We start from the raw sequence: 25,583 nt of genomic DNA, 5'->3' as shown, positions 1-25,583 counted from the left end.
GTGTTTAAACCTTTTACAATAAAAATCTGTGAAGTTATTTGGATTATTACGAATTATCTTTGAAAGACAGGGTCCTGAAAAAGGGACGTTTCTTTTTTTGCTGAGTTTATATATATACATATTAACAACTGCAAGTTATGAATGTCGTTGGTATGAGGGCAGAGTAAAAGTAAGTTGGGGGGGACGGTAAGTGACCGTTGAGGGGGTAGGAGGTAGGAGCAGGTAACTGACTAGTGGTGGCCGTTCAGCAGCCTGATGGTCTGAGGGTAGAAATGATTGGCCTGTCTTACAGTTTTTGCCATGATGCTCCTGTAATGCCTGATTGTTATTCAGTCCTACTATTGTTGTGTCGTCAGCGAACTACAGGAGGGGACGGAGGACGAACCCTTGTGGACGCACCCGTGTTGAGAATCAGTGTCGAGGAGGAATTGTTGCCTACCTGCCTAAATGGCGATTGCGTTGCCAGTGGATCTGTCAGGGCAGTAGGCGAATTGGAGAGTATGTCGGGGAGAGAGGAGGTGATTTGGTCTTTGCGAGGGTTAACACGTTTGAATAACTACAGTATGGGGGGGAAAAGGAAAAGTCCGAGTTAGTTCACAAAATACTTTTTTTGGGGGGGGACTGCCAATATCTCTACAATGATACACCCAATTCAGTCCACCTCAATGTCGTTTTCTCAACCTTCACGTCTGCACCTTCACGTTGCCTTGAGATAAAGGTGATAGGTTTGATCAATGTGGGTTCCGGTGGGTTCTATTCCTGCATACACATCACGAACATCTTAACTAGAGCTGGGAATTACCAGGTACTTCACAATAGGATATTATCACCGTACTTATGTGCCGATACGATATGTATTGCAATCCTATATCTATCAAAATTCAATATGTATTGCGATTCTATACTGCAGTGATGGTTTAACCCGGTAAAAATCGATTTAACCTCATGAAACACGTTCTCTGGCATTGCTCCACCATCTTTATTTATATTTTATTTTATTTCACCCCGTTTTCACCACAATTTTGTGGTATCCAATTGGTAGTTACAGTCTTGTCTCATCGCTGCAACTCCAGTACGGACTCGAGGCGAAGGTCGAGAGCGAAGGTCGAGAGCCGTGCGTCTTCCGAAACACAACCCAACCAAACCGCTCTGCTTCTTGACACAATGCCCATTTAACCCAGAAGCCAGCCGCACCAATGTGTCAGAGGAAACACTGTACACCTGTTGACCGTGTCAGCGTGCACTGCACCTGGCCCACCACAGGAGTCGCTAGTGCGCGATGGGACAATGACATCCCTGCCTTCCAAACCTTCCCCTAACCCGGACAACGCTGGGCCAATTGTGCGCCGCCCCATGGGTCTCCCGGTCACGGCTGGCTGAGACAGAGCCTGGATTCGAACCCAGAATCTCTAGTGGCACAGCTAGCACTGCGTTGCAGTGCCTTAGACTACTGCGCCACTAGGGAGGCATTGCTCCACCATGTTACAGAAATTCCCTTACTTAATGTAGTAAGAAGCAACCGACGAGTGGTCGATGGTCAGGACCAACTATTGTTGGGGTAGCACCAGATGAAGTATTACCTGCATTTGGTTCCTATTTCAGGGTCAATCCTTAAGAAATATAGGTCTGCTCAAAACATGTTGGCTCACTAGGTATAGGGTGATAAATAACAGAGTTTTGGCACAGGTACATCCAACTATCCAACTAGTTATTTCCGAAACGCTATATCCACCAATTTTTCACATTTCTGTTCTTTCATAAGATAACATTCTTGATTATTCATGTGTGTGTAATATATTAATGTTGTCAGATTTTTCATTCATAGATTTTAGATGTGTATGAGTATATATTTTTTTAAATTACACTATATATCCAATGTTTAGCTGGAATGGAATGTTCATATCCTGTATATTTGACTGTGATATGGTTGTCTTACCTAGCTATCTTAAGATGAATGCACTTACTGTAAGCTGCTCTGGATAAGAACATCTGCTAAATGACTAAAATGTAAAATGTAAATGTTTTACATACAGATCTCATATTACATATTATTGTAAAAACAGAATAATTCCAAACCCTGATTACATTGGGATACGATCACATATGCCTCTATTTATGCGTGGCAATACTTGGGAAATTATTTTTACGTCCAAGAAGTTAAACATTTATAATAATAATTAATGGAATGGTACAGACAGGAGACGCGAGGTGAGACTCGTACCCCCGTCGCCCGGGAGATATGTGGCCCGGAGTCAAGAGCGTTTACAAATCGACCTTGACTCAAATTCAACCACACACAGTATTACTGTAACACATGCACGCACAAACACCTAGCTATGTAGTCCTTCTCTAACACGTATGTTTGACTCTCTGTAGGTTTACAGGTGGTGTTGAACTCCATTATTAAAGCCATGGTCCCTCTCCTCCACATCGCCCTGCTGGTCCTGTTTGTCATCATCATCTACGCCATCATCGGCCTTGAGCTCTTCATTGGCAAAATGCACGCTACCTGCTTCTTCCCCAGCACAGGTAAGAGCGTGTGTGCGTGCGTGCGTGTGTGCGTGTGTGCGTGCATCTTACCATATCTGTGTGTGTACATGACTATTGCATTTGTGGTTTCAGTCTCTCACTTTCTGGCTGTCCCCCCCCCCCCCCCTCTCTTTGTAGGCATGATAGCGGAGGACGAGCCGGCTCCATGTGCGATCTCAGGGCACGGGCGCCAGTGTCCCATCAATGGCACCGAGTGCAGGGAGGGCTGGCACGGCCCCAACGACGGCATCACCAACTTTGACAACTTCCTGTTCGCCATGCTGACCGTGTTCCAGTGTATCACCATGGAAGGCTGGACGGACGTGCTCTACTGGGTGAGGCCCTCCGTCATAGAGATCATATCAAATCAAATTGCGTTTGTCACGTGCGGCGAATAAAACAGGTGCGGTGGGACCTTACAGTGAAATGCTGACTTACAAGCTCTTTCCCAACGCTGCAGTTGAATTCTTTTCAAATCGTATGTGCCCTCTGCACTCCCCGGTGTGGTCTCCGTGTGAACTTTGACCCGCTCACTCCCTCTGAGAGCTGATGTGTCAGAAGATTAGTCACTGGGCCTGGATGTGACTGACATTCAAATGATTAAAGGTTCAGTCAAGCCTTTCTCTATGTATCGGAGTCCCAGAACCTTCCCTCACCTTTCTCTCTCACTCTCAACTGTAAAGAGGGTTTTTCCCCTTCGTCTTGCAGTCTTAGCAAACTGTTTTCCTCACCTGTCTCTACCTCTGACTATTCACGTTATTCTCTTTCTCTTCCTCCCCTCTTTCTTCTTCTTTCCCCATCTCTCTCTGGTGACGGGTGCTCCTCCAGATGAACGATGCTATGGGTCTAGAGCTTCCATGGGTCTACTTTGTATCTCTGGTCATCTTCGGCTCCTTCTTTGTTCTGAACCTGGTTCTGGGAGTGTTGAGTGGGTAAGACACCCTGCTGCTCTGGCCTCATACAGGTCTACCTGTCTGTCTGTCTTTCTCTCTATGTCTGTCTGTCTTTCTCTCTACGTCTCTCTGTCTGTTAACCTGCTGCTCTGGCCGCATACAGGTCTAACTGTCTGTCATTCTATGTCTGTCTCTGTCTGTGTCTTTCTGTACGTGTCTGTCTGTCTGTTTTTCTCTCTACGTCTGTCTGTCTGGTAACCTGCTGCTTTGGGCCCACCGTCTTCTTTGTTAGTCGAATCATTCTAGGCTCCTTTTTCATGCTTAACCTTGTGCTGGGTGTGCTGTGTGCTCTGCAGTGTGTGGGTGCTATGTGTTTGTGTTTGTGTGCGCTGTGTACAGTGCGTGTGCTATGCGGGGTGAGACAAGGGAAAGACCATGGAGTGGCTTGCTTTGTATGGTGTTGGGGAATGGTGAGAAAGTCTCCGGGAGACAGATAACAGGTATGGCGATACTCAGTCACTGGTAAATACAATACCATTTAAATCAGACTGATGCTGTTTCACTGCCCTGGCCACCACAAGCATAACCTTTGTTGACCTCTGATTCGTTTTGCATTGCGTTTCCTCGCCACGGCAACCGACAGCGAATGGGAGCCGTTACACCCACCCCAACCCCCGTCATCACCATTACCACCCAAACTCCCGAGAGAGGAAATTAATCTCATTCCTCGCCCTTCACTCCCTCCTCAGCCTAACTCCCTAAGCTCTCTCGCTCCAGTATCTACTGCCGCTTCCATTCCCCTGCAGTGGGGGAGGAAGCGTGTTAGTGGGGGTGAGGTGTTAGATCATAATACTCGCTAGTCTATGGCCAGCAGCACTCAGAGGATGCGTGTTCTTTCTTAGAGGGTTCCGTTGGTGGTTGGCAATGTTCCTGGGTTATGACCCCTTCTCTCTGTTAAGCCATATCCTTTTTTTTTTTTTTACGCCGTGAATTTTTTTTGGGGAACTGCGAAGTTTTGCTTGAGGTGTAGACTAGTGGCGGAGCAAGTTAAGAGAAAATTACAGTTGAGTTTGACGTATAGTAATTGTAGATGATTATAGCTATTCGTATGTCATACTGTAATATGTTATGAATGGGACTGATTATTCAAGTAGCAACTTACGTTGGATCAAGACCCGCTGGGCAAAACAGAACAGCTAAATGAACGTTTGTTTTTACAAATTGACGTATCAATTTCCAAGGTATACAATAATTGTGACGTGTACGTGTTATATTCACATTCATAGCATGTTATATCGTCTCCCGCTAAAACCTTTTGGCTTACAGAAAGTTCTATCGTGAGTATTTAGCAGGCCTTTGCAAAGACATGCCTCTGGGAACTTTCTGAGAACCACCATTTTAAAATATTTTTTTATTGAAACTTTATTTAACTAGGCAAGTCAGTTAAGACTAAATTCTTATTTTTACAATGATGGCCTACCCCGGGTGCTTATTTTAGTTACCATAAAAACGAGAAAAAATAAATAATAATCAGAATAATATATATATTTTTAAATAAAAACATATTTAATTATTTATTGTTTAAACGATAAGAAAAAAATCATACAATTACATGTGCATTTAAAATGCAGATATGGCCCTGCGTATGACTGCTAGGGGGCAATGCAGTTTAATCTACCGTAGTCATGGTTAGAGGTCCAACCATCTGTTGTTAACACCACTGTATGGGGTGTTTGAGAGCTCGCGCTTTGTACTTGCAGAGCAATCATTGTACATTTTCTCCGTCCGGGCCGTCACTTTTTTTCGACATGGCATCTTGTAGTCTGGTTCAAGATATGCCATCAGGGCATTGAAGCCGACATCCACTACCATTGACAATGGTTGCATATCAACTACAATCATTTCTGTAATCAGCGCTGTGAATTCCTCACGCCGTCCTTTATCGTACTTCTTTCCTGTGAAGACCCAGTCTAATGTCTCTTGTTCGGGGGTCTGCGCTGCTGGTAGCAACAGTTTGGGTCTCAAGGTGCCTCCCTTTCAGATGGTTAAGCATTGCACCTATACTGCCACTATAGCTCATTTCCACTTCGCCAAGTTTGCATTTCACCTACTTATTTAACTTCTCAAAGTATTGCCATGCCGGACTTCGCTGCTGTCGCTTCCCTGTCTCGCTCTCTGCCGTTTTCCCAACTGTTAACGACGAGGACTTGCGGAGCGCTTTATATCCTTTGGAAAATGATTTGAAAGATGTGTATCTCCTTCTACTAACGTGACAGCATTGTTGCATTAGGTATTTGTTGAACATATTGATTGAGGGCGGCAGGTAGCCTAGTGGTTAAGAGCATTGGGCCAGTGAAAGGTCACTATTCTGAATCCCTGAGGCGATTAGTAGGAAAAATCTGCCGATGTGCCCTTGAGCAAGGCACTTAATCCTAATTGCTTTGGTTAAGAGAGTCTGCTAAGCTATTAAAACGTTAATATTGACACAGCCTAACTGATCAAACTGCTGCATTTTTATTTGTAAAGTTCAAGTAGAGTATTGTCTTGCACAACATGATATATCGCATTGCACTTCGATTTATTCATATATTGGCCAACCCTAGTTAAAAAAAAAAATCCTCTTTGTGATGACATTGGTTTTCGGTTATGTTCCAAATGTTAACGACAGGGTTGGAAATGAACACCCGCCAAATGCGGGTAGATTTGGTCATTGGCAGGTAACAGTGGATATTTCACCAGCCACGTTGGCGGATGGTCACACAGCATTTGGGAGACTTTTTAAAATCCAAAACCCACATGTAGAAGTTGGTGGAATTGACAAGAAAAGCTACGAAAGTGTGACTTTGTGCTCGTGTTTCTTGGCCAGTTACATAGTTTTGTTCACATGCAATATGATTTCATTTGCTCGGTTGTTTTTCAAATATTTGAGTTTGCTGCTAGGAAGACATCGCAGTCTAAGATTTCTTTCATCACAGACAAGCAAGTGCCCAAGTAACCACGGTAACGGCCCACACATATTTTTGTCTCACCTAATGATTGTGCTTGATTGAGCATGGACCAGGGCCGGCCCTGGACGTTCTGCCTCCCTAGGCGAAGACAATGGACAGAGAAATAGTCATTCTTACCATATTTCTCAATGTCAAACCAGAGTGTCTTGTTTGCAACGCTGTTTGCAAATAATACCGTTTTAGACATCCTTATGAATCTAAGCATGGCACTTTCTAAAGTTACCTTCCCACACAGACAGAGGCTTTACTGACACAGGAAACTGTAAGCTTCAACTGCTGGCTACGCGTCCGTTGTATAACCCAACAACAGAAGTACTTCCCGAAAAGCTGCCTGCGATTAAACAAACATCTTCTCTTTTCAGAAAGAGAAAAGCTCAAATGAATAGGGACAGAAGAGCAAAGTCCATTTGTTTCATCTGCTCGAATATTATAGGCTGCAGCTCAGCTTCAGATGGTCATAGAGAGGAATCAATATATCCCCATATGCATTGGAGTCACGTCTTTCGCGGGCATCTTCGAGCTTGTTTCTACCACAAGGCATCACGAGTTGAGCATTATTACAGAACAATTAATATAATCTGGAAATGTTTTATGGATTTATTTCAAAATATAAAGCTAACAATAGATATCCTTGTTGCCCTTTTCTTTAACAAAGGGTATGTGATACCCTCACTCAATTCGAGCCCTGGTTTTAACCAAACACCCCAAGCCCTTCCCAGACACGGAGGTATTTAATCAGTGCATGCGACAGTATCTATGGATAGAATAGTTGTCTGTCAAACAGGTAGGCTTATCTTAATTCTATGATTATTTATGCCCGTAAAAATGTTTGGTGTACATATAGGAGGTCCCTTACCAGGTAGAAGGGAATTTTACTTTAACCCCTGCATCGGAGAGTTACGATGTTGCTATCACTATGCAGCCAACTACCTATAGTAGGAAACTGAATTTCTTATTAGTAGTATGCCACCTGTTATCACGCATGGCACAACCCCATAATTGTTACAATTACAATTTAAAAAAAACACTTTTATATAACATATTTGACATATATTTTTATATTCCTGTAGAACTGTAAAAAAAGTAGATAATTTGAGCTTTAGAAACAAGTGCTTTCATAAATGCATGGCGGGCCTCGTTCCGCTGGAGCAGTGTTAAATAAGCTTCATGTCAATGACCCAGCCTTTACGAATTTAGTTTATTTACATGTCGAATTTGATTGTCCAACATCAGTTTCAGAATGTATTTATTTAGTCTCCGCTTAGAGTGGCCTCTTTCCTCTGCTGTGGTGCTGCATTGCAGTCAGTGATGTGTTCTCTGGGTAGCTGTCCATGGTCCTGAAATCAAATTGTCTGAGAGAGACAGAGAGAGATAGAAAGAGGGGGGAGATAGAGAGAGTGAGAGAGAAAGAGAGTGAGAGAGCGAGATTAGGATGTAGTCTATTTAAATAAATAAAAAATACAAAGTAAACAGGTGATAGATAATTGAGTAATCTTACAAATTAATGCGAGTGTATGATCAACGCTTACCTTTTATTCAAAGACAAGTTGACTCGCCTGGCCTTCCTGGCAGCGAAAGCATGCACTGCTTGTTGGAGGTTGATTTCGTAAGACAACTCGTGCTCAATTGATATGGTGGCGAGTCCATTGAGTGTCTCTCTTGATTCATAGTAGAGCGCAGGTAGTTTTTGATGAGTTTGAGCTTGGAGAATGTGCACTGTCCACTTGCCACTGTCACGGGGACTGTGAGAAGAACTCTTAGGGCAACAAATGCATTGGGATACAAAAAGGCCATTCGTGTCTGGATATGTACGTCGAGTGATTTTGCCTCACTGTCCAGTCTCCTGCTCAAGACTTTGAGCTCATTACACAGATCTTTTGCTTCGATGTCTCTGGAATCCCTGTACGTAAGGGCCCACTCCAGTGTTGCGCAGTCTCTGGTAAGCGCTGCAGTGTTCATGTCCTAGATGGTGGGAATGTTGTACCGGATGCTGAAAACACTGCTGTGCTCTTCAAGCTGCGTAAATCGCTCGTTGATGGACTGGATAGCAGAATCAAGAATCTGATTAAAGAAATGTACTTTGAATTTCTGAGGTTCAGTCACAGGCTCGTCCTCACCCTCGTGGCAAAACAGATACCTTTTCTTCCTGGTACGGATCGTGGGCTGCACTGTGAAACAGGGCTCAATACCCAACTATTTTGCGCTTGCTAATGCACTAGCCCTGGTTGAGTTCAGTTGAGCCACTACTAGTGAAAGGTTAAAACTCACTGCCTGCAAACTCTTACTGGTGATGTTCACTTCGAACAAGATGTCATACCAAATGACCACTGGCACATGAGGCCAAAATTGTTCATCTTGGCGGCAATGCTGTTTGCCTCCAACCTTGTTTTAGCACCACAGCTGTCTGTGAGCTTGGTGTCGGTGGCGATCGACAACAGGGCATCATAAATCTCCCCGAGTTGGTAACGCACAGGTTTCACAGCCTCCACCCGGCTCTCCCATCTCGTGGCGCTGAGAGGTTTCACTGTGAGTCTATCTTTTACGTGCTCTTTCAGCACGTCCCAGCGGTTTGTAGATCCGGATAAAAATTTACAAATCTCTTGGATGGTGTTAAAAATCTCAGCCGCCTCCAAACAACACGATGCTGCATCAGAGAGAACCAGGTTCAGCGAGTGCGCGCTGCTTGGCACAAAACAAGGCCCTCGGATTGACATCCTGCACTCTCTTTTGAATGCTGTTGTGCCTCCCCCGCATATTCGCCCCGTTGTCATATCCCTGAACCTCTCACGCCCGTGATGGCGACTTCATGTTTCTGTCGTTTTGAGATGAGCAACTCGGTCATGAACACCCCCCACCCCGCCTTGCGTAAAGCAGTCCACTAAACTCCAGGAAGTGCTCACTCGTGCGCACTGCCCCATGCACCACCATGGTCATCTGCTCTGTTTTGCTCTTGTCTGGTGCGCATTACACACTGTCGGCTGGATCTATTGTGCCAGCATGTCAATGATTTCATTCTGGATTATTTTACCCGAGGTAGTGCACATGTGTTTCTTTGGACTGTATTCTCCTTACACGCTCCTTCATGATTCCATCAAAGATACCCAGCATTTGCACAAACTTCAGAAGGTTCCCATTATTTGGCTCGATCAGCCTGTCGGTGGTCCCACGTAACGCAATGTTCTTTGGTGGCCGTGACGCGTATCAGGGCTATGAGCCTCTGCAGCACCTGCTGCCAGTGGAGAGTCTCTCCGTCAATAGGCCCGTTTGGGGCTTGGGCATCAATAGTTTGCTTGGCCACCAACCTGATCTCCCGCACCTTCCACCTCTGCAAACTATCTAGGTGGTCATGCGACTTCTCATGCGAGCTGAGGAGGGTGGCACAGATTCTTCCAGTCCCTGGTTCCATCCCTGACCAGCGCAGATTTGCACTCGTGTGAAAAGAAGTTTGCAGAAAAAACAGACGGCTGCATCGTTTTGCTTGGAATAGACAAGCCTTGGTCTCTCCGCTCTCTCCCCGTTCTCCATCCTCCTATTGTAGTGGGCCACCGAAAACTTTCGTTGCTCCTCATCTCTTGGGAAATACACCTCCTTATCCTGATGTGGCCCAGCCTGCACTAACATATCCCGTAAAGATCCATTCGTATATTTTTGGCCACTCACCTGGGTCTTTTCTGTTTTTGTCAGTGAGTCGGATTTAGCAGCAGCACCACCACTGTCATCGGGGACGGGGAGCGACGAATCTGAGTCTGGGTCCAAGATAGTAGGGTATTTTCCGGCATTGTTTGGAGGTGTGGCTAGGCCTGGTGCGACCACCTGTTCTTGTCCAGCCAGAGAGCTGTCATCATCGGTGGAAGTGCATGGCTCGGACTCCTCCGGTTTGCCACTGCTCGAATCAGCGAACGGGGGGCTCATCGTTCTCGGCGAATGAATGGCCTATCCTCGGAGGCTTGTCATTCTCCCCATGGCTGATGGACTTGTCGGAGGCTTGTCATTCTCCCCATGGCTGATGGACTTGTCGGAGGCTTGTCATTCTCCCCATGGCTGATGGACTTGTCGGAGGCTTGTCATTCTCCCCATGGCTGATGGACTTGTCGGAGGCTTGTCATTCTCCCCATGGCTGATGGACTTGTCGGAGGCTTGTCATTCTCCCCATGGCTGATGGACATCGCTGCACTGAAGTGACATTTCAGCAGCGGATTTCTTTGGTTTAGAGATTGTGCCTCTTTTCTCATTCGTTTTTTAAAAATATTCGCTTCCTGATAGTTTGTCTCTTAGACATGGTAGCAAATTGTTTCAAATCTCTATAGATTACTTTTAGCTAAAATGATATCCACTAGTAGTAGCTAGCTAACATTGACAGGCTAGGGTAGACTACTGCCTTAATCACTGATCGTCTTCGTCACACACAAACATTAAAAAACAACGCAATCATTGAATTGGCAGATACATTTTTGTTTCACAATTGGATAATCCCATATAAACACACATCACCATAGCTACCAAGGATAGTGGGACTGAACTTCGGGAGAAGCGGGAATAGGTTGGGGGTGGGAACGCAGGTCACAAAAATGAAATTAAGCAGTATACCCCATTACTTATTACTAGTAATACATTTCTCTTTTTTTCCAGATTTTCGGTATAATAATGGAGTAAAAAATGTGTGTTTTAAACGGTCAACTATCCCATTTTTTTTTTTTAAACATTTCAATGTTCACCCCTAGCACTAACTGTGCAACAGTCTGTATACAAATTGTGGTAGGCGAGGCATTGTGTCAAGTGAACCGTTATTGAGTCCGAGTGTGTGTTTTGTGTGTGATTTTGTGCGCATGCGTACTCTATCGTGTGTGTAACTGCGTGTGTGTTCTGCGTCTGTGTTCTGCGCGTGTGTTCTCTGTGTGTGCGCGCGTGTGCCCGCAGAGAGTTCTCCAAGGAGAGAGAGAAGGCCAAGGCTCGTGGAGACTTTCAGAAACTGAGAGAGAAGCAACAGCTGGAGGAGGACCTCAAGGGCTACCTGGACTGGATCACTCAGGCCGAGGACATCGATCCGGAGAACGAGGACGAGGAGGGCTATGAGGAGGGCAAACGCAACCGTAAGCACTCTACCACGCACGCACGCGCGCTTCCCTAAAACGCGCACGAACGTGTGCACTCGCGAATGCGCACACGAATATGTGCACGAGATAACAAAAAATGTCTTTGATTTGACACACGCACACTACCCTAAAACACACACGGTGCGAGAGCTGCCAGTGAGTGTACTTGTGTACAACAGAAGACTGAGAGAGTCCACAGTATGAGCAGCGTCATGTTGAGGAGCTACTGAAGGTTTCCAGTGTGAATATCTGGTATTTCCCAGTCCAGTAGCCCTTATTGACCACATACTGTAATTCTGTGTTCAGGGTTACTGTAAAATCCACACACACACACACGCACACGCACACGCACACACACACTAAAATATTGCACACTCACACTCGCTCGCACATTCGCGCACACTCGCACTCTCTATTATCATAGCCTTCCTCAGTTCACACCTTAGCGACGTGTGCGGAGCTCTCTGGGTACCAGTTGAGTTAGGCTGAGGAGGGAGAACAGGGAATACATCATATTACTCGAGCAGATAAAAGACCGTAATCCAAAATCCTCTTTATATAAGCACCACATGACGCAGGGCAGACACAGCGAAACTGCTACTACCCATTCAAACAGCTAACGGTTCAGTATCTCTCTCCACCCCTCCCTATCAACCAGTGAGCAGCACTACACTACTACATCGCTCACCCCCCCCCCCGCCCCCCCTTTCCCTAAAACGTACCGAGCTTTAGAGTTGAACCGCACCTCTTTCACTGTGTATCTTTAGAGCTGCAGCTCTCCTGTACTCTCTCCACACCGCAGAGCTGCAGTACGGTCCCAGTTTTGCTCCTGTTTACCAATCAGGGAGATCTAGTCAAGCGTCTTTGCCCAGATGCCAAATACACTGTTGTTTTACTTGGCTGTTTCTCCTTTCGTCCCATATTAGTCTGCAGTCAATAACTGGATTTAGTCTTTGAACCTTTAAACCAAGTAAAGTAAGGTATCGTAAATTATAGTCAAAAAAATACAGTCAAGTATAATCAAGTATATTCAAGTATAGGAAAATAAAGCGGAGTAAAGTCTGATCATTCTAGCGTTTATCCTCAGAATTAGCACCACTGCCTCCATCCACACACAGTCAACAGAAACACTACCTGGACAGTAATGTGATAGGAGATATGGTAGTAGTAGGAACTTCAGTATGTGAGTCTTAGAACGCGTGTCTTCTCGTGCTGGGAATGATTGGCACTGGGCTGAAGGTCAGGGGTTATAATAACATGGATCCCCTTGGCGATGCCAACCAGTGAAATGTATCATGCTGGCTTCTCTGGCTGTCACCGGGTCCGGTGCCAAGGCATGAGAGACTTTATGCTAACATGTACATGTGAAATGCTGTTCATTTGCATTTCAGCATGTTCGTATACTATAGACTGTAGTGCTACTGTTCTGTATTGTACTGTACTGTACTTTACCCCCCCCCCCCCCCCTGGCCTGCAGACACTAGCTTCCTGCCATGTGACTAACAGCTGCCCGTCTTCCTCTTCTGCTCCTCTTCAGTGTCTACTACAGTCCACCCTACTGGTGTCAGTGTCAGTCGTGCTGGTGTTGTCAGTCAGTGTCGCTGTTGCCAGCTGTACTGTTGCTGGTGTTGTTACTGTTGATGTTGTTGTTGGTGTTGTTACCTTTGATGTTGTTGTTGTTGTTACTGTTGTTGTGGTGAAGTGTCACTGTGCTGCTCTAACTCGTCTTGATAGAGGCCTATTCTCGCCCCCATGTTTCTCCGCTGTGCCGTGTTGCTGTCTGAATGCATGGGCTTGCATGCTTTACACATGAAGGGGTGACTCTGGCTGACCTCACAGAGAAGAAGAAAGGAAGCAGGTTTGGGTGGTTCAGCCAGTCCTCCGACACTCATGGTAAATCCCCTGGTTTTCCCTTCCACATTGAAAAAGTGTGTGTGTGTGTCTGTGTGTGTGTGTGTGTGTGTGTGTGTGTGTGTGTGTGTGTGTGTGTGTGTGTGTGTGTGTGTGTGTGTGGGGGTGAGCCTGCAATTGTGTGTGAAAGCCGGTGTGTTTGTGTATGTAGTAATGTGTGCAGCCTCATCCCCCTGCTTGTGCTTTGCCATTGTGATTGACCCTTCTGTTTGAGAATCCCTGTCTCTTTTGATCTGGCTTTTCTTTTCGTACACAGTGCCTTCGGAAAGTATTCAGACCCCTTCCCCCTTTTCCCACATTTCGTTCCGTTACAGCCTTATTCTAAAATAGATGTAAAACATTTTTTTTTAATCCCTCAACAATCTACACACAATACCCCATAACGACAAAGCGAAAACAGGTTTTTAGAAATGTGTGCTAATTTATTACAAATAGAAAAACGGAAATACCTTATTTGCACCGTATTCATTCATTCTGAGTGTTTGATAAAGCCTCTCCTGCTGCTTCTGATTGAATGAGCCCAGACTCAGATGAGGAGCGCCAGGGATCAGAATAGTAATACATACTCCCCCAGTTGACGCCAGGCACTCAACTTCTTTCCCTCTCGCCCTCTCTCTATGCACAGCCCAGTTTAAAGCAGCTAGGCTAAGGGCTCAGTGTGAATTTGGCAAATGGGATTAAACTCAGATCACTACATCCAACAGCATTCAGATTATGAGAGAGAGAGAGTGAGAAACAGAGAGAGCTGCCAGAGCACTCAAAACTCAAAGAGACCGCTTTCACACAAACTAAGCAGCAGTGCGTGCGTACCCTCGCACAAACAGGCTGTGCTCTCACAGGAAATTTGTAGCGCTGCATCAGAAATGGGCTTAGGCGGTGGGCGTGGCAAGGGGGCGTGGCAACATGCATGGTCCGCCCCTTCAGCGCAGCTGAATTTTTGAGAATATATTTGAGGCGGTGAAGAGAAATGTTTGTCTTTTTTTGGAGTATTTCCTGCAATTCTACACATTTCTCCATGTAACTGAGAGAAATGTTTACAGTTTTAAAGCTAATTTCCTACGATCTATGCATTTTGCTACAGCTAATTGACAAACATAATAACAAAGTCAATACTGCTAAATTCCTTCTAACCGCACGTCTCTAACGCCGCACGTTAAGTCATAGTGATGATTACAATGACCATACCAGTAACTATTTTAGGTAAGTTAGTTAGTTAATTAAAAGATATTCGGATTTTTCTTTCTTTCTTGTTTTTCTATCTACTGTACCCACTTTAGAGACGGTCGATTGTCATTCTGATGCACATGGATTTGGTTTTGGGAGGGATCGTCCTTTGAAACTGAATTTGTGTCATTGTGTTAAAAAAACAGTAATCTGACCGTTCTTTCTTTTGTTGAGGAATTTGTTGACGAAGGAGGTTTATTTTCTCGGGGATGTGTTTGACACACCACAGCTGTGGTACCTAGGGTGCGACTGCGTACTCTTTGATGTGTGTGTGTGTGTGTGTGTGTGTGTGTGTGTGTGTGTGTGTGTGTGTGTGTGTGTGTGTGTGTGTGTGTGTGTGTGTGTGTGTGTGTGTGTGTGTGACATGTACAGTGTGTCATGTGAGTTTGTGTGTGTGTGTGTGTGTGTGTGTGTGTGTGTGTGTGTGTGTGTGTGTGTGTGTGTGTGTGTGTGTGTGTGTGTGTGTGTGTGTGTGTGTGTGTGTGTGTGTGTGTGTGTGTGTGTGTGTGTGTGAGACATGTACGGTGTGTGTGTGTGTGTGTGTGTGTGTGTGTGTGTGTGTGTGTGTGTGTGTGTGTGTGTGTGTGTGTGTGTGTGTGTGTGTGTGTGTGTGTGCGTGCGTATGATTTACCCTGGTACTCTGTTTGCTGCCACAGTGAGTATACCAGCCAGTGAGACAGAGTCGGTGAACACAGAGAACGTGGCCGAGGATGAGGCGAAGACACCGTGCTGCGGACCTTTTTGGTGAGAACCCCCCCCTCCCTCACAGACTAGAACCACTTCTGCAGTACTGTACCTTTAGAACGAAACCTTGGATATCATAGAAACGGCCAAATTCATGACGGAAACACAACCGCTGCCACCTGAGTGAGCTATCGTGTGAACCCGCGTGTGGTCTGTTTATCTGTGTCTATCCTCTATCCTGTCTGGACAACTGCTGATGTAAAACGAGCTTCAGTAATACACATTTGTTTGATTCATTCCAAGACCACTCCTGTTCAGTCATAAAGATGGTATACAGGACATGTAGCTTCGTACTAAATTCATGAATATCCTGCCGTCAGCAAGCTGAACTGATGTTAATATAAACGTCTTGATTTTTCACAGTCAAAAAATTTCAAAATCAAAGTTCAGGTCAGTGGAAATCACCTTGCCTCGCATGTGTCCTTGCTCGATGCATGCAGCAGCGGTCTGTACAGTAAAACGTACATTTTTCTGCATGAAGTAGTGACGTCTGTTATTTCCGTATATACGTGGAAGCTCGCTTTGGTTTCTCTGCTGTATGTGCTGTTCTGATCTCTGGAGTCTGCTTTAATGAGTCAGCAGGTAATAAATCAGCTCCACCTCCCCTTTAAACAAGTCAGCATGTAATCTTGGGCATCGGGAGGAAGTGGAGGAGCTGGAGCCTTATGCAGCATTTTTACACTTTGTGATGTATACTGCATGCTATGCGGTTCTCTCCCTCTCCCAAAGTTCATTGACTTCTCTTTCCTAAGTTTTCTTCAGATATTATTTGAATACAGTTCCTGCCTAAACCCCAAATTTCTATACACTATGTCCTAACCCCCCCCCCCCCCCCCCGCTTTCTTCAATTTCAACCTCCCCGGGCTGCCCCTACTCGTCTCCTTTTCCTGACATCACTTCCTGTCTCACAGTCGGCGCTGGCGTCGCTGGAACAGGTTCTGCCGCAGAAAGTGCCGGGTGGCGGTGAAATCGGTGCCTTTCTATTGGCTGGTGATCATCCTGGTGTTTCTCAACACGCTCACCATCTCCTCCGAGCACTACAACCAGCCTGACTGGCTCACACAAGTACAGGGTTAGTACACTACAACCAGCCTGACTGGCTCACACAAGTACAGGGTTAGTACACTACAACCAGCCTGACTGGCTCACACAAGTACAGGGTTAGTACACTACAACCAGCCTGACTGGGTTACACAAGTACAGGGTTAGTACACTACAACCAGCCTGACTGGGTTACACAAGTACAGGGTTAGTACACTACAACCAGCCTGACTGGGCTACACAAGTACAGGGTTAGTACACTACAACCAGCCTGACTGGCTCACACAAGTACAGGGTTAGTACACTACAACCAGCCTGAATGGGCTACACAAGTACGGGGTTAGTACACTACAACCAGCCTGACTGGGCTACACAAGTACAGGGTTAGTACACTACAACCAGCCTGAATGGGCTACACAAGTACAGGGTTAGTACACTACAACCAGCCTGACTGGGTTACACAAGTACAGGGTTAGTACACTACAACCAGCCTGACTGGGCTACACAAGTACAGGGTTAGTACACTACACTGCACACTGGCTACCACTGTCAGGTCAGGTGATAAGGAAAAACTCCTGTCCCAAACTATAGTATCTATGATATTTGCAATACTGTTTATGAGTTATATTGACTGACACCTCCCTCTGCCCTGCGTGTTTCCAGACGTGGCAAACAAGGTTCTGCTGGGCATGTTTACGTGTGAGATGATGACCAAGATGTACAGTCTGGGCCTGCAGGCCTACTTTGTGTCCCTGTTCAACCGATTTGACTGCTTCGTGGTGTGTGGAGGCATCACCGAGACCATCCTGGTGGAGCTGGCCATCATGTCTCCTCTGGGCATCTCCGTGTTCCGCTGTGTCCGCTTGCTCAGGATCTTCAAGGTCACACGGTGAGGCCACTGTCATGTGGAGTAGGGTGAAGTTGTCCCTAGGCGCTGATCTTGGGTCAGCTTTGCTCACCCACTAATGGTTAAGTTAAGGATTGGAGGAGGGGAAGCTGATCATAGATCTGTACCTAGGGGAAACTTCACCCCGGATCAATGCTTTACTCACATGCTTCGTAAACAACCGGTGTTGACTAACAGTGAAATGCTTACTTACGAGTCCTTTTCCAACAATGCAGAATAAAGAGAAAGAGAAAATAAACATATATATAGTGACACATGGAATAAATATCAATCAATCAAATGTATTTAAAAAGCCCTTCTTACATCAGCTGATGTCACAAAGTGCTGTACAGAAACCCAGCCTAAAACCCCAAACAGCAAGCAATGCAGGTGTAGAAGCACGGTGGCTAGGAAAAACTCCCCAGACAGGCCGGAACCTAGGAAGAAACATAGAGAGGAAACAGGCTATGAGGGGTGGCCAGTCCTCTTCTGGCTGTGCCGGGTGGAGATTATAACAGAACATGGCCAAGATGTTCAAATGTTCATAGATGACCAGCAGGGTCAAATAATAGTAATCACAGTGGTTGTCGAGGGTGCAACAGGTCAGCACCTCAGGAGTAAATGTCAGTTGGCTTTTCATAGCCAATCATTCAGAGTATCTCTACCGCTCCTGCTGTCTCTAGAGAGTTGAAAACAACAGGTCTGGGACTGGTAGCACATCCGGTGAACAGGTCAGGGTTCCATAGCCGCAGGCAGAACAGTTGAAACTGGAGCAGCAGCATGGCCAGGTGGACTGGGGACAGCAAGGAGTCATCAGGCCAGGTAGTCCTGAGGCATGGTCCTAGGGCTCAGGTCCTCCGAGAGAGAGAAAGAAAGAAAGAAAGAAAGAAAGAAAGAGAGAGAGAAAGAGAGAGAAAGAGAGAAATAAAGAAAGAGAGAAAGATAGAGAGAATAAGAGAAAGAGAGACAGAATTAGAGAGAGCATACTTAAATTCACACAAGACACCAGATAAGACAGGAGAAATACTCCAGATATAACAGACTGACCCTAGCCCCCGACACAAACTACTGCAGCATAAATACTGGAGGCTGAGACAGGGTTAGTACACTACAACCAGCCTGACAGGGCCAAACAGGCAGGATATAACCCCACTCACTTTGCAAAAGCACAGCCCCCACACCACTAGAGGAATATCTTCAACCACCAACTTACCATCCTGAGACGAGGCCGAGAATAGCCCACAAAGATCTCCGCCACGGCACAACCCAAGGGGGTGCGCCAACCCGGACAGGAAGATCACGTCAGTGACTCGACCCACTCAAGTGACGCACCCCTCCTAAGGGACGGCATGGAAGAGCACCAGTAAGCCAGTGACTCAGCCCCTGTAATAGGGGTTGAGTCAGTGAATAACTAATAACAATAAAGAGTAAAAATAACATGGCTATATACAGGGAGTACCAGGTAATAACATGGCTATATACAGGGAGTACCAGGTAATAACATGGTTATATACAGGGAGTACCAGGTAATAACATGGCTATATACAGGGAGTACCAGGTAATAACATGGCTATATACAGGGAGTACCATGTAATAACATGGCTATATACAGGGAGTACCAGGTAATAACATGGCTATATACAGGGAGTACCAGGCAATAACATGGCTATATACAGGGAGTACCAGGTAATAACATGGCTATGTACAGGGAGTACCAGGTAATAACATGGCTATATACAGGGAGTACCAGGTAATAACATGGTTATATACAGGGAGTACCAGGTAATAGCATGGCTATATACAGAGAGTGCCAGGTAATAACATGGCTATATACAGGGAGTACCAGGCAATAACATGGCTATATACAGGGAGTACCAAGTAATAACATGGCTATATACAGGGAGTACCAGGTAATAACATGGTTATATACAGGGAGTACCAGGTAATAACATGGCTATATACAGGGAGTACCAGGTAATAACATGGTTATATACAGGGAGTACCAGGTAATAACATGGCTATATACAGGGAGTACCAGGTAATAACATGGCTATATACAGGGAGTACCAGGTAATAATACAGCCCGACTGGGAGTATAATACAGCCTACAGGGAGTACCTTCAGAAAGTATTCACACCTTGAATTTTCCCCCCAAAATTGTGTGACAGTCTGAATTTAAAATTGATAAAATTTCGAGGTGGCCTACATATATTACCCCATAATTTCAAAATCGAATTATGTTTTTCGAAATTTGTACAAATTAATAAAAAATGAAAAGGTGAAAGGTCTTGAATCAATAAGTATTCAACCAGTTTGTTATGGTAAGCCTAAATAAGTTCAGGAGTAAACATTTGCTTCACAAGTCACATAATAAGTTGCATGGACTTACTCTGTGAAATAATAGTCTTTAAAAGGATTTTTCAATGACACCCTCATGTCTTTACCCCACACATACAATTATCTGTGAGGTCCCTCAGTTGAGCAGTGAATTTCAAACACAGATTCAACCACAAAGACCGGGGAAAACCGATGTCAAGACCTGAAAATGGCTGTCTAGGAATGATCAACAACCAATTTGACAGAGCTTGAATAATTTTGAAAAGAATAATGGGGAAATGTTGCATAATCCAGGTGTGGAAAGCTCTTAGAGACTTAGACACCCAGAAAGACTCACATCTGTAATCGCTGCCAAAGGTGCTTCTACAAAGTATTGACTCAGGGGTGTGAATACTTATGTAAATGAGATATTTCTGTATTTCATTTTCAATTAATGTGCAAAAATGGCTAAAAACAGGTGTTATCATTAATGAGGTATTGTGTGTAGATCCATTTTTGAATTCGGGCTCTAACACAGCAAAATGTGAAATAAGTCAAAGGGTATGAATACTTACTGAAGGCGGTGTAGGTAGGGGTAAAGTGACTAGGCAGCAGGATAGACAGTAGACTGAGCTGTAGCAGCAGCGTATGTGGTGAGTGTGTGTGTGTGTGACGTCAGTATGCATGTGTGCGTGTGCATGTTAAGTGTGTGTTTGTTCCCTACATTTTTTTTTTTTTAACTTAACACTTTTTCTTTTCTTTTTTCTTTCTTAAAACTGCATTGTTGGTTAAGGGCTTGTGAGTAAGCATTTCACTGTGAGGTCTATACCTGTTGTATTCGGCGCATTTGACCAATGCAATTTGATTTGATTTGATTTGATTTGGGCATATGTAGCGTTTGTGTGTGAACGGGTGTGTTTGTTTATTTCTCTTTGGCCAGAGTAAAGTGTAAAAACAAATCTGTTTGTTTATGTGTGTGTAATTTTGTCTAACCCCCCCCCCCCCCCCCTCTCTGTGTTGTCCAGTCACTGGCAGTCTCTCAGTAACTTGGTGGCGTCGCTGCTCAACTCCATGAAGTCCATCGCCTCTCTGCTGCTCCTGCTCTTCCTCTTCATCATCATCTTCTCCCTGCTGGGCATGCAGGTGTTCGGGGGCAAGTTCAACTTCGACGAGACGCAGACCAAGAGGAGCACCTTCGATAACTTCCCCCAGGCACTGCTCACTGTGTTTCAGGTGGGTGAACAGTACAGTGTGTGGGGGTGTTCGCTCTATCGCTCTCTCGCTGTATTTAAGGAGAGCCTCCTGATGATGACACCCTGACATGGGGGCTAGCCCAGTGAACCCGGGTCTCCCACGAGAGAAACCAACGTCTTGACCATTGTACCAAGAGGAAATTCCCTCTTGGGCCGAGAGCCGACACTGGTTTTTGAAGTCACAGGCTGGGCTAACTCCTAACGTAACCACGAGCAACCATGGCCGCTACATAAACACTGATCGCCGTTTGCAGTGAATAAAGTAATGCTCCCCGATATTTTCAATGCATTTTCCCACAGTAGGTGGGTAAACGCTTGAGCCAAGTAACGTCAAAGGCATTTAAAGGCATTTACCCTTGACTGCTCCACTGGGATAGCCATAGCCGGACTGTTGTTTGTTTTCCCTGTATGCTGTGTTTTACAGGAAGTAAGTAGAGTAATATGCCCCATTGTCTGCCTATGGCATGTTATATAAACTACAGCAGGATGTTATGGTGTACAAATCAAATCCAAGTTTATTGGTCGCGTACACAGATTTGCCGATGTTATCGCAGGTGCAGCGTAATTCATGTGGCTCCAACAATGCAGTAATACCTAGCAATACAATTTCTTTTTTTAAATAAACACGTAATCAAAAACATTTGTACAAAAAAGAAAGAAATTAAGAAATATCGCAATGAGCAGTGTCTGAGACCGGAATATAATATAATATGGTGTGTATTGACAGTATGGACACTATATGAATAGAAAAGGTGTGTTACAGTAGTTACAGTATATAGGACGAGCCATGACTAGAATACTGTTTATACATATAAAGTGGGTGAAACAGTATGCAAACATTATTAAGGTGACCAGTGCTCAATGACTCTATGTACAGCGCCTTCAGCAAGTATTCACACCCCTTTACTTATTCCACATTGTGTTGTGTTACAGCCTGAATTCAAAATCGATTAAATAGATTTTTTGTCTCACCCATCTACATACACACAATACCCCATAATGACAAAGTGAAAACATGTATTTCGAAAAATGAAGTACAGAAATATCTCATTTAAATACTGTACGTATTCACAACCCCTCAGTTAATACTTTATAGATGCAAATACAGCTGTGAGTCTTTTTGGGTAAGCGTCTAAGAGTTTTGCACACCTGGATTGTACAATATTTTCCCATTATTCTTTTTAAAATTCTTCCAGCTCTGTCAAGTTGATTGTTGATCATTGCTAGAAAGCCAGTTTCAAGTCTAGCCATCGATTTTCAAGCCGATTTAAGTCAAACTGTAACTATGCCACTCAGAAACATACAATATTGTCTTGGTAAGTAACTCCAGTGTAGATTTGGCCTTGTGTTTTAGGTTATTGTCCTGCTGAAAGGTGAATTGTCTCCCAGTGTCTGTTGGAAAGAAGACTGAACCAGGTTTTCCTCTTGGATTTTACCTGTGCTTATAGCTGTATTCCTTTTCTTTTTATCCTAAAAAACTCTGTAGTCCTTGCCAATGACAAGCATACCCATAACATGATGACACCACCACCATGCTTGAAAATATGATGAGTGGTACTCAATGATGTGTTGTTTTGGATTTGCCACAAACATAAAGCTTTGTATTCAGGACCAAAAGTAAATTTCTTCACCACATTTTTTTTGTATTACTTAAGTGCCTTTTTGAAAACAGGATGCATGTTTTGGAATGTTTTTATTCAGTACAGGCTTGTTTCTTTTCACTGCCATATAGGTTACTATTTTGGAGTAACTACAATGTTGTTGATCCATCCTCAGTTTTCTCCTATCACAGCCATTAAACTCTGTAACTGTTTTAAAGTCATCATTGGCCTCATGGTGAAATCGCTGAGCAGTTTCCTTCCTCTCCGGCAACTGAGTTAGGAAGGACACCTGTATCTTTGTAGTGACTGGGTGTATTGATACACCATCCAAAGCCTAATTTATAACTTCACCATGCTCAAAGGGATATTTACCGTATGCTTTTTAAATTTTGACACATCGACCAATGGGTGCCCTGTAGTCAACGATCAGCTCTTTCGTTTTGTTGATGTTGAGGGAGAGGTTATTTTCCTGGCACTGTTCCGCCAGGGCTCTCACCTCCTCCCTGTAGGCTGTCCCATCATTGTTGGTAGTCAGGCCTACCACTGTTGTGTTGTCAGCAAACTTGATGATTGCGTTGGAGACGTGCGTGGCCACGCAGTAATGGGTGAACAGGTTGTACAGAAGGGGCTGAGCACGCACCCTTGTGGGGTACGTCGTGTTGAGGATTAGCATGGCAGAGGTGTTGTTGTCTACTTTCACCACTTGGGGTCAGCCCGTCAGGAAGTCCAGGTCCCAGTTGCACAGGGAGGTGTTAAGACCCAGGGACCTGAGCTTAGTGATGAGCTATGAGAGCACTACAGTGTTGAAGGCTGAGCTGTAGTCAATGAACATCGGTATTTATCTTGTCCTGTTGGGACTGTGCAAAGCTGTAATCAAGGCAAAGGGTGGCTATTTGAAGAATCTCGAATATAAAATATATTTTGATTTTTTTAACACTTTTTTGGGGTTACTACATGATTCCATATGTGTTGTTTCATAGTTGTGATGTCATCACTATTATCCTACAATGTAGAAAATAGTAAACAATTAAGAAAAACTTGAATGAGTAGGTGTTCTAAAACTTTTGACCGGTAGTGTATAATACTGCAAAGTTGGCTGGGAACTAGAAACAGGGTGACCGTGTCTGTCGGCGCCCTCTTGTTACTAGTGAATGCTGTATGTGTTTCCATAGAATCGCATACGAATTATAGGTCCTCCATGTGTGTAGCATCCAAAATGATTGGGTGTATTTGGGTGTGTTGTGGCCAGATCCTGACAGGTGAAGACTGGAACGCTGTGATGTATGACGGCATCATGGCGTACGGCGGCCCTTCTTCCTCGGGGATGATCGTCTCCTTCTACTTCATCATCCTCTTCATCTGCGGAAACTGTATCCTTTCCTTGCCACACTCATCCTATCAGCTCTATCTCTCTGAGCCCAGGTAATCACAATCTGATTTGATGGGACTTGACTACAAACTAATTTCCCCTAGTTAAACAGATTCTCCTTTATGGATATGGTCCACCAGGGTGGATATAGACAAATTACAAGTTGTTATGTTCTTATGAGCAGAGATGTCGTCTTGCAAACACAACCCCATTTTTTTATGTCGTCAGTATAGATCTCTGGGGTTGTTTCTTCCGTCGTTGTTGCAATGAACATCCCGGACTTTTCTGAATCGTGTATATGAGTGTGTTGCTCTAGCCATGGACTACGCTACGGTACAGTAGATGTGTGTTCAGGTTCTGTCCTTGACGGAACACTTTGCTCAGACATCCTGCTGAACGTCTTCTTGGCTATCGCTGTGGACAACCTGGCAGACGCAGAGTCTCTCAACGCTCCAGGAGACAAAAAGGACGAGAAAAAGGAAGAGGTAAAACTCCACCCCAGACATATTGTGGTTCAGGTTTATTCAGCATCATTGTATGCAATTTTTCATCACGTTTGCTTCTTTGGATACAGGCACCAGTGGAGGAGGAAGAGGAGAATGCTGCAGGTACAGGCCTGTGTGTGTGTGTGTGTGTCCGTACAAGTGCACGTGTGTGTGTGTGTGTGGTCTATCTCTCTCACTGTGTGTGTGTCTGTCTGTGCAGCAGAGGAGGAGGAGGAGCCAGAGGTTCCAGCAGGGCCACGCCCAGCCATCTCTGAGCTGGTCAAGAAGGAGAAGATCACCCCCATCCCTGACGGCAGCGCTTTCTTCATCTTCAGCAAGACCAACCCGTAGGTCACACACACACACATATGCACACACGCATGCGCGCAGACAGACAGACGGACGCACGCGCACTTTTCTGTGCTCTCTTAAGCAGGTGTGTGCGTTTTCTGTTCTCCTCAGGATCCGGGTGGGATGTCATAGACTCATCAACCACCACATCTTCACCAACCTCATCCTGGTCTTCATCATGCTCAGCTCTGTCTCCCTCGCTGCAGAGGACCCCATACGCAACTTCTCCGCACGCAACATCGTAAGTACAGAAACCTTCTTGTCTACATTCGAATAATGCTGGGTCATATTTATGGGGAACACACAGTAGACAGTAACTGATTTTCAATTGTTAAGCTACATAGTAGTACATAGTCAAGATACATTCTGTATTGATTTGTGATATTTATTGCTTATTTTACGTTTTTTTGTATTCATATTTAAGGATTTAGTTGGTTAAGAGTGACGTTAACGGTAACGATAACTCTTTTCCTGAAGTTTCCCCCATAATCCTCTTAGGCAGCAGGTTCAATGACTTTGGAATCATGATGTATATTCACCATTATAACTTAACCTCAAGCTGCACAAGGACATGCCATTGTGATAGTAGGTGGATGACATTGTGCAGGTGCTCGTAATGAAATGATATAATGAAAATATACTGCATTATGACATATATTGTAATATACACAGATTTGATTCACTTATACGGAAAACTGTGGATTTCTTGGTTTATGCATACTAAGTCATTTCCTATGCTCTCTCCTGCACACATGGGTTCCCACGCTAACTTGTTTTCCTCGAATGTCTCTGATGAACGTACCTGTATAACCCATGTTAAACATGTCCGTTGCTTTTTCGCAGATACTTGGTTACTTTGACTATGCTTTCACGGCTATC

At 44.7% G+C, this 25,583-nt stretch overlaps 1 protein-coding gene across 4 annotated transcripts in view; it reads left to right on the top strand.

Annotated features, from left to right (window-relative positions):
• The window catches only part of LOC139564067 (voltage-dependent L-type calcium channel subunit alpha-1D-like), a 116,783-nt gene that overhangs the window by 52,079 nt on the left and 39,121 nt on the right, over positions 1–25,583 (top strand). For 2 of the 4 annotated variants that reach the window (XM_071383287.1, XM_071383285.1), the window contains exons 6-20: positions 2,377–2,529; positions 2,668–2,864; positions 3,358–3,461; positions 11,348–11,520; positions 13,339–13,416; positions 15,315–15,402; positions 15,766–15,792; positions 16,314–16,474; positions 17,107–17,332; positions 20,671–20,878; positions 23,749–23,869; positions 24,253–24,353; positions 24,443–24,476; positions 24,574–24,700; positions 24,816–24,945. In XM_071383287.1, coding sequence (XP_071239388.1) covers positions 2,377–2,529; positions 2,668–2,864; positions 3,358–3,461; positions 11,348–11,520; positions 13,339–13,416; positions 15,315–15,402; positions 15,766–15,792; positions 16,314–16,474; positions 17,107–17,332; positions 20,671–20,878; positions 23,749–23,869; positions 24,253–24,353; positions 24,443–24,476; positions 24,574–24,700; positions 24,816–24,945 — 1,928 coding nt within the window. The remainder of the gene's footprint in view (positions 1–2,376; positions 2,530–2,667; positions 2,865–3,357; positions 3,462–11,347; positions 11,521–13,338; positions 13,417–15,314; positions 15,403–15,765; positions 15,793–16,313; positions 16,475–17,106; positions 17,333–20,670; positions 20,879–23,748; positions 23,870–24,252; positions 24,354–24,442; positions 24,477–24,573; positions 24,701–24,815; positions 24,946–25,583) is intronic. The other 2 variants (XM_071383291.1, XM_071383295.1) reach the window with 1 other exon arrangement.

This window comes from Salvelinus alpinus, chromosome 2 (genome assembly GCF_045679555.1).
Source record: "Salvelinus alpinus chromosome 2, SLU_Salpinus.1, whole genome shotgun sequence".
Classification (NCBI taxonomy): domain Eukaryota; kingdom Metazoa; phylum Chordata; class Actinopteri; order Salmoniformes; family Salmonidae; genus Salvelinus; species Salvelinus alpinus.
Note: the sequence above shows the minus strand (reverse complement) of the source record. Positions and strands in the feature narration are given on the sequence as shown.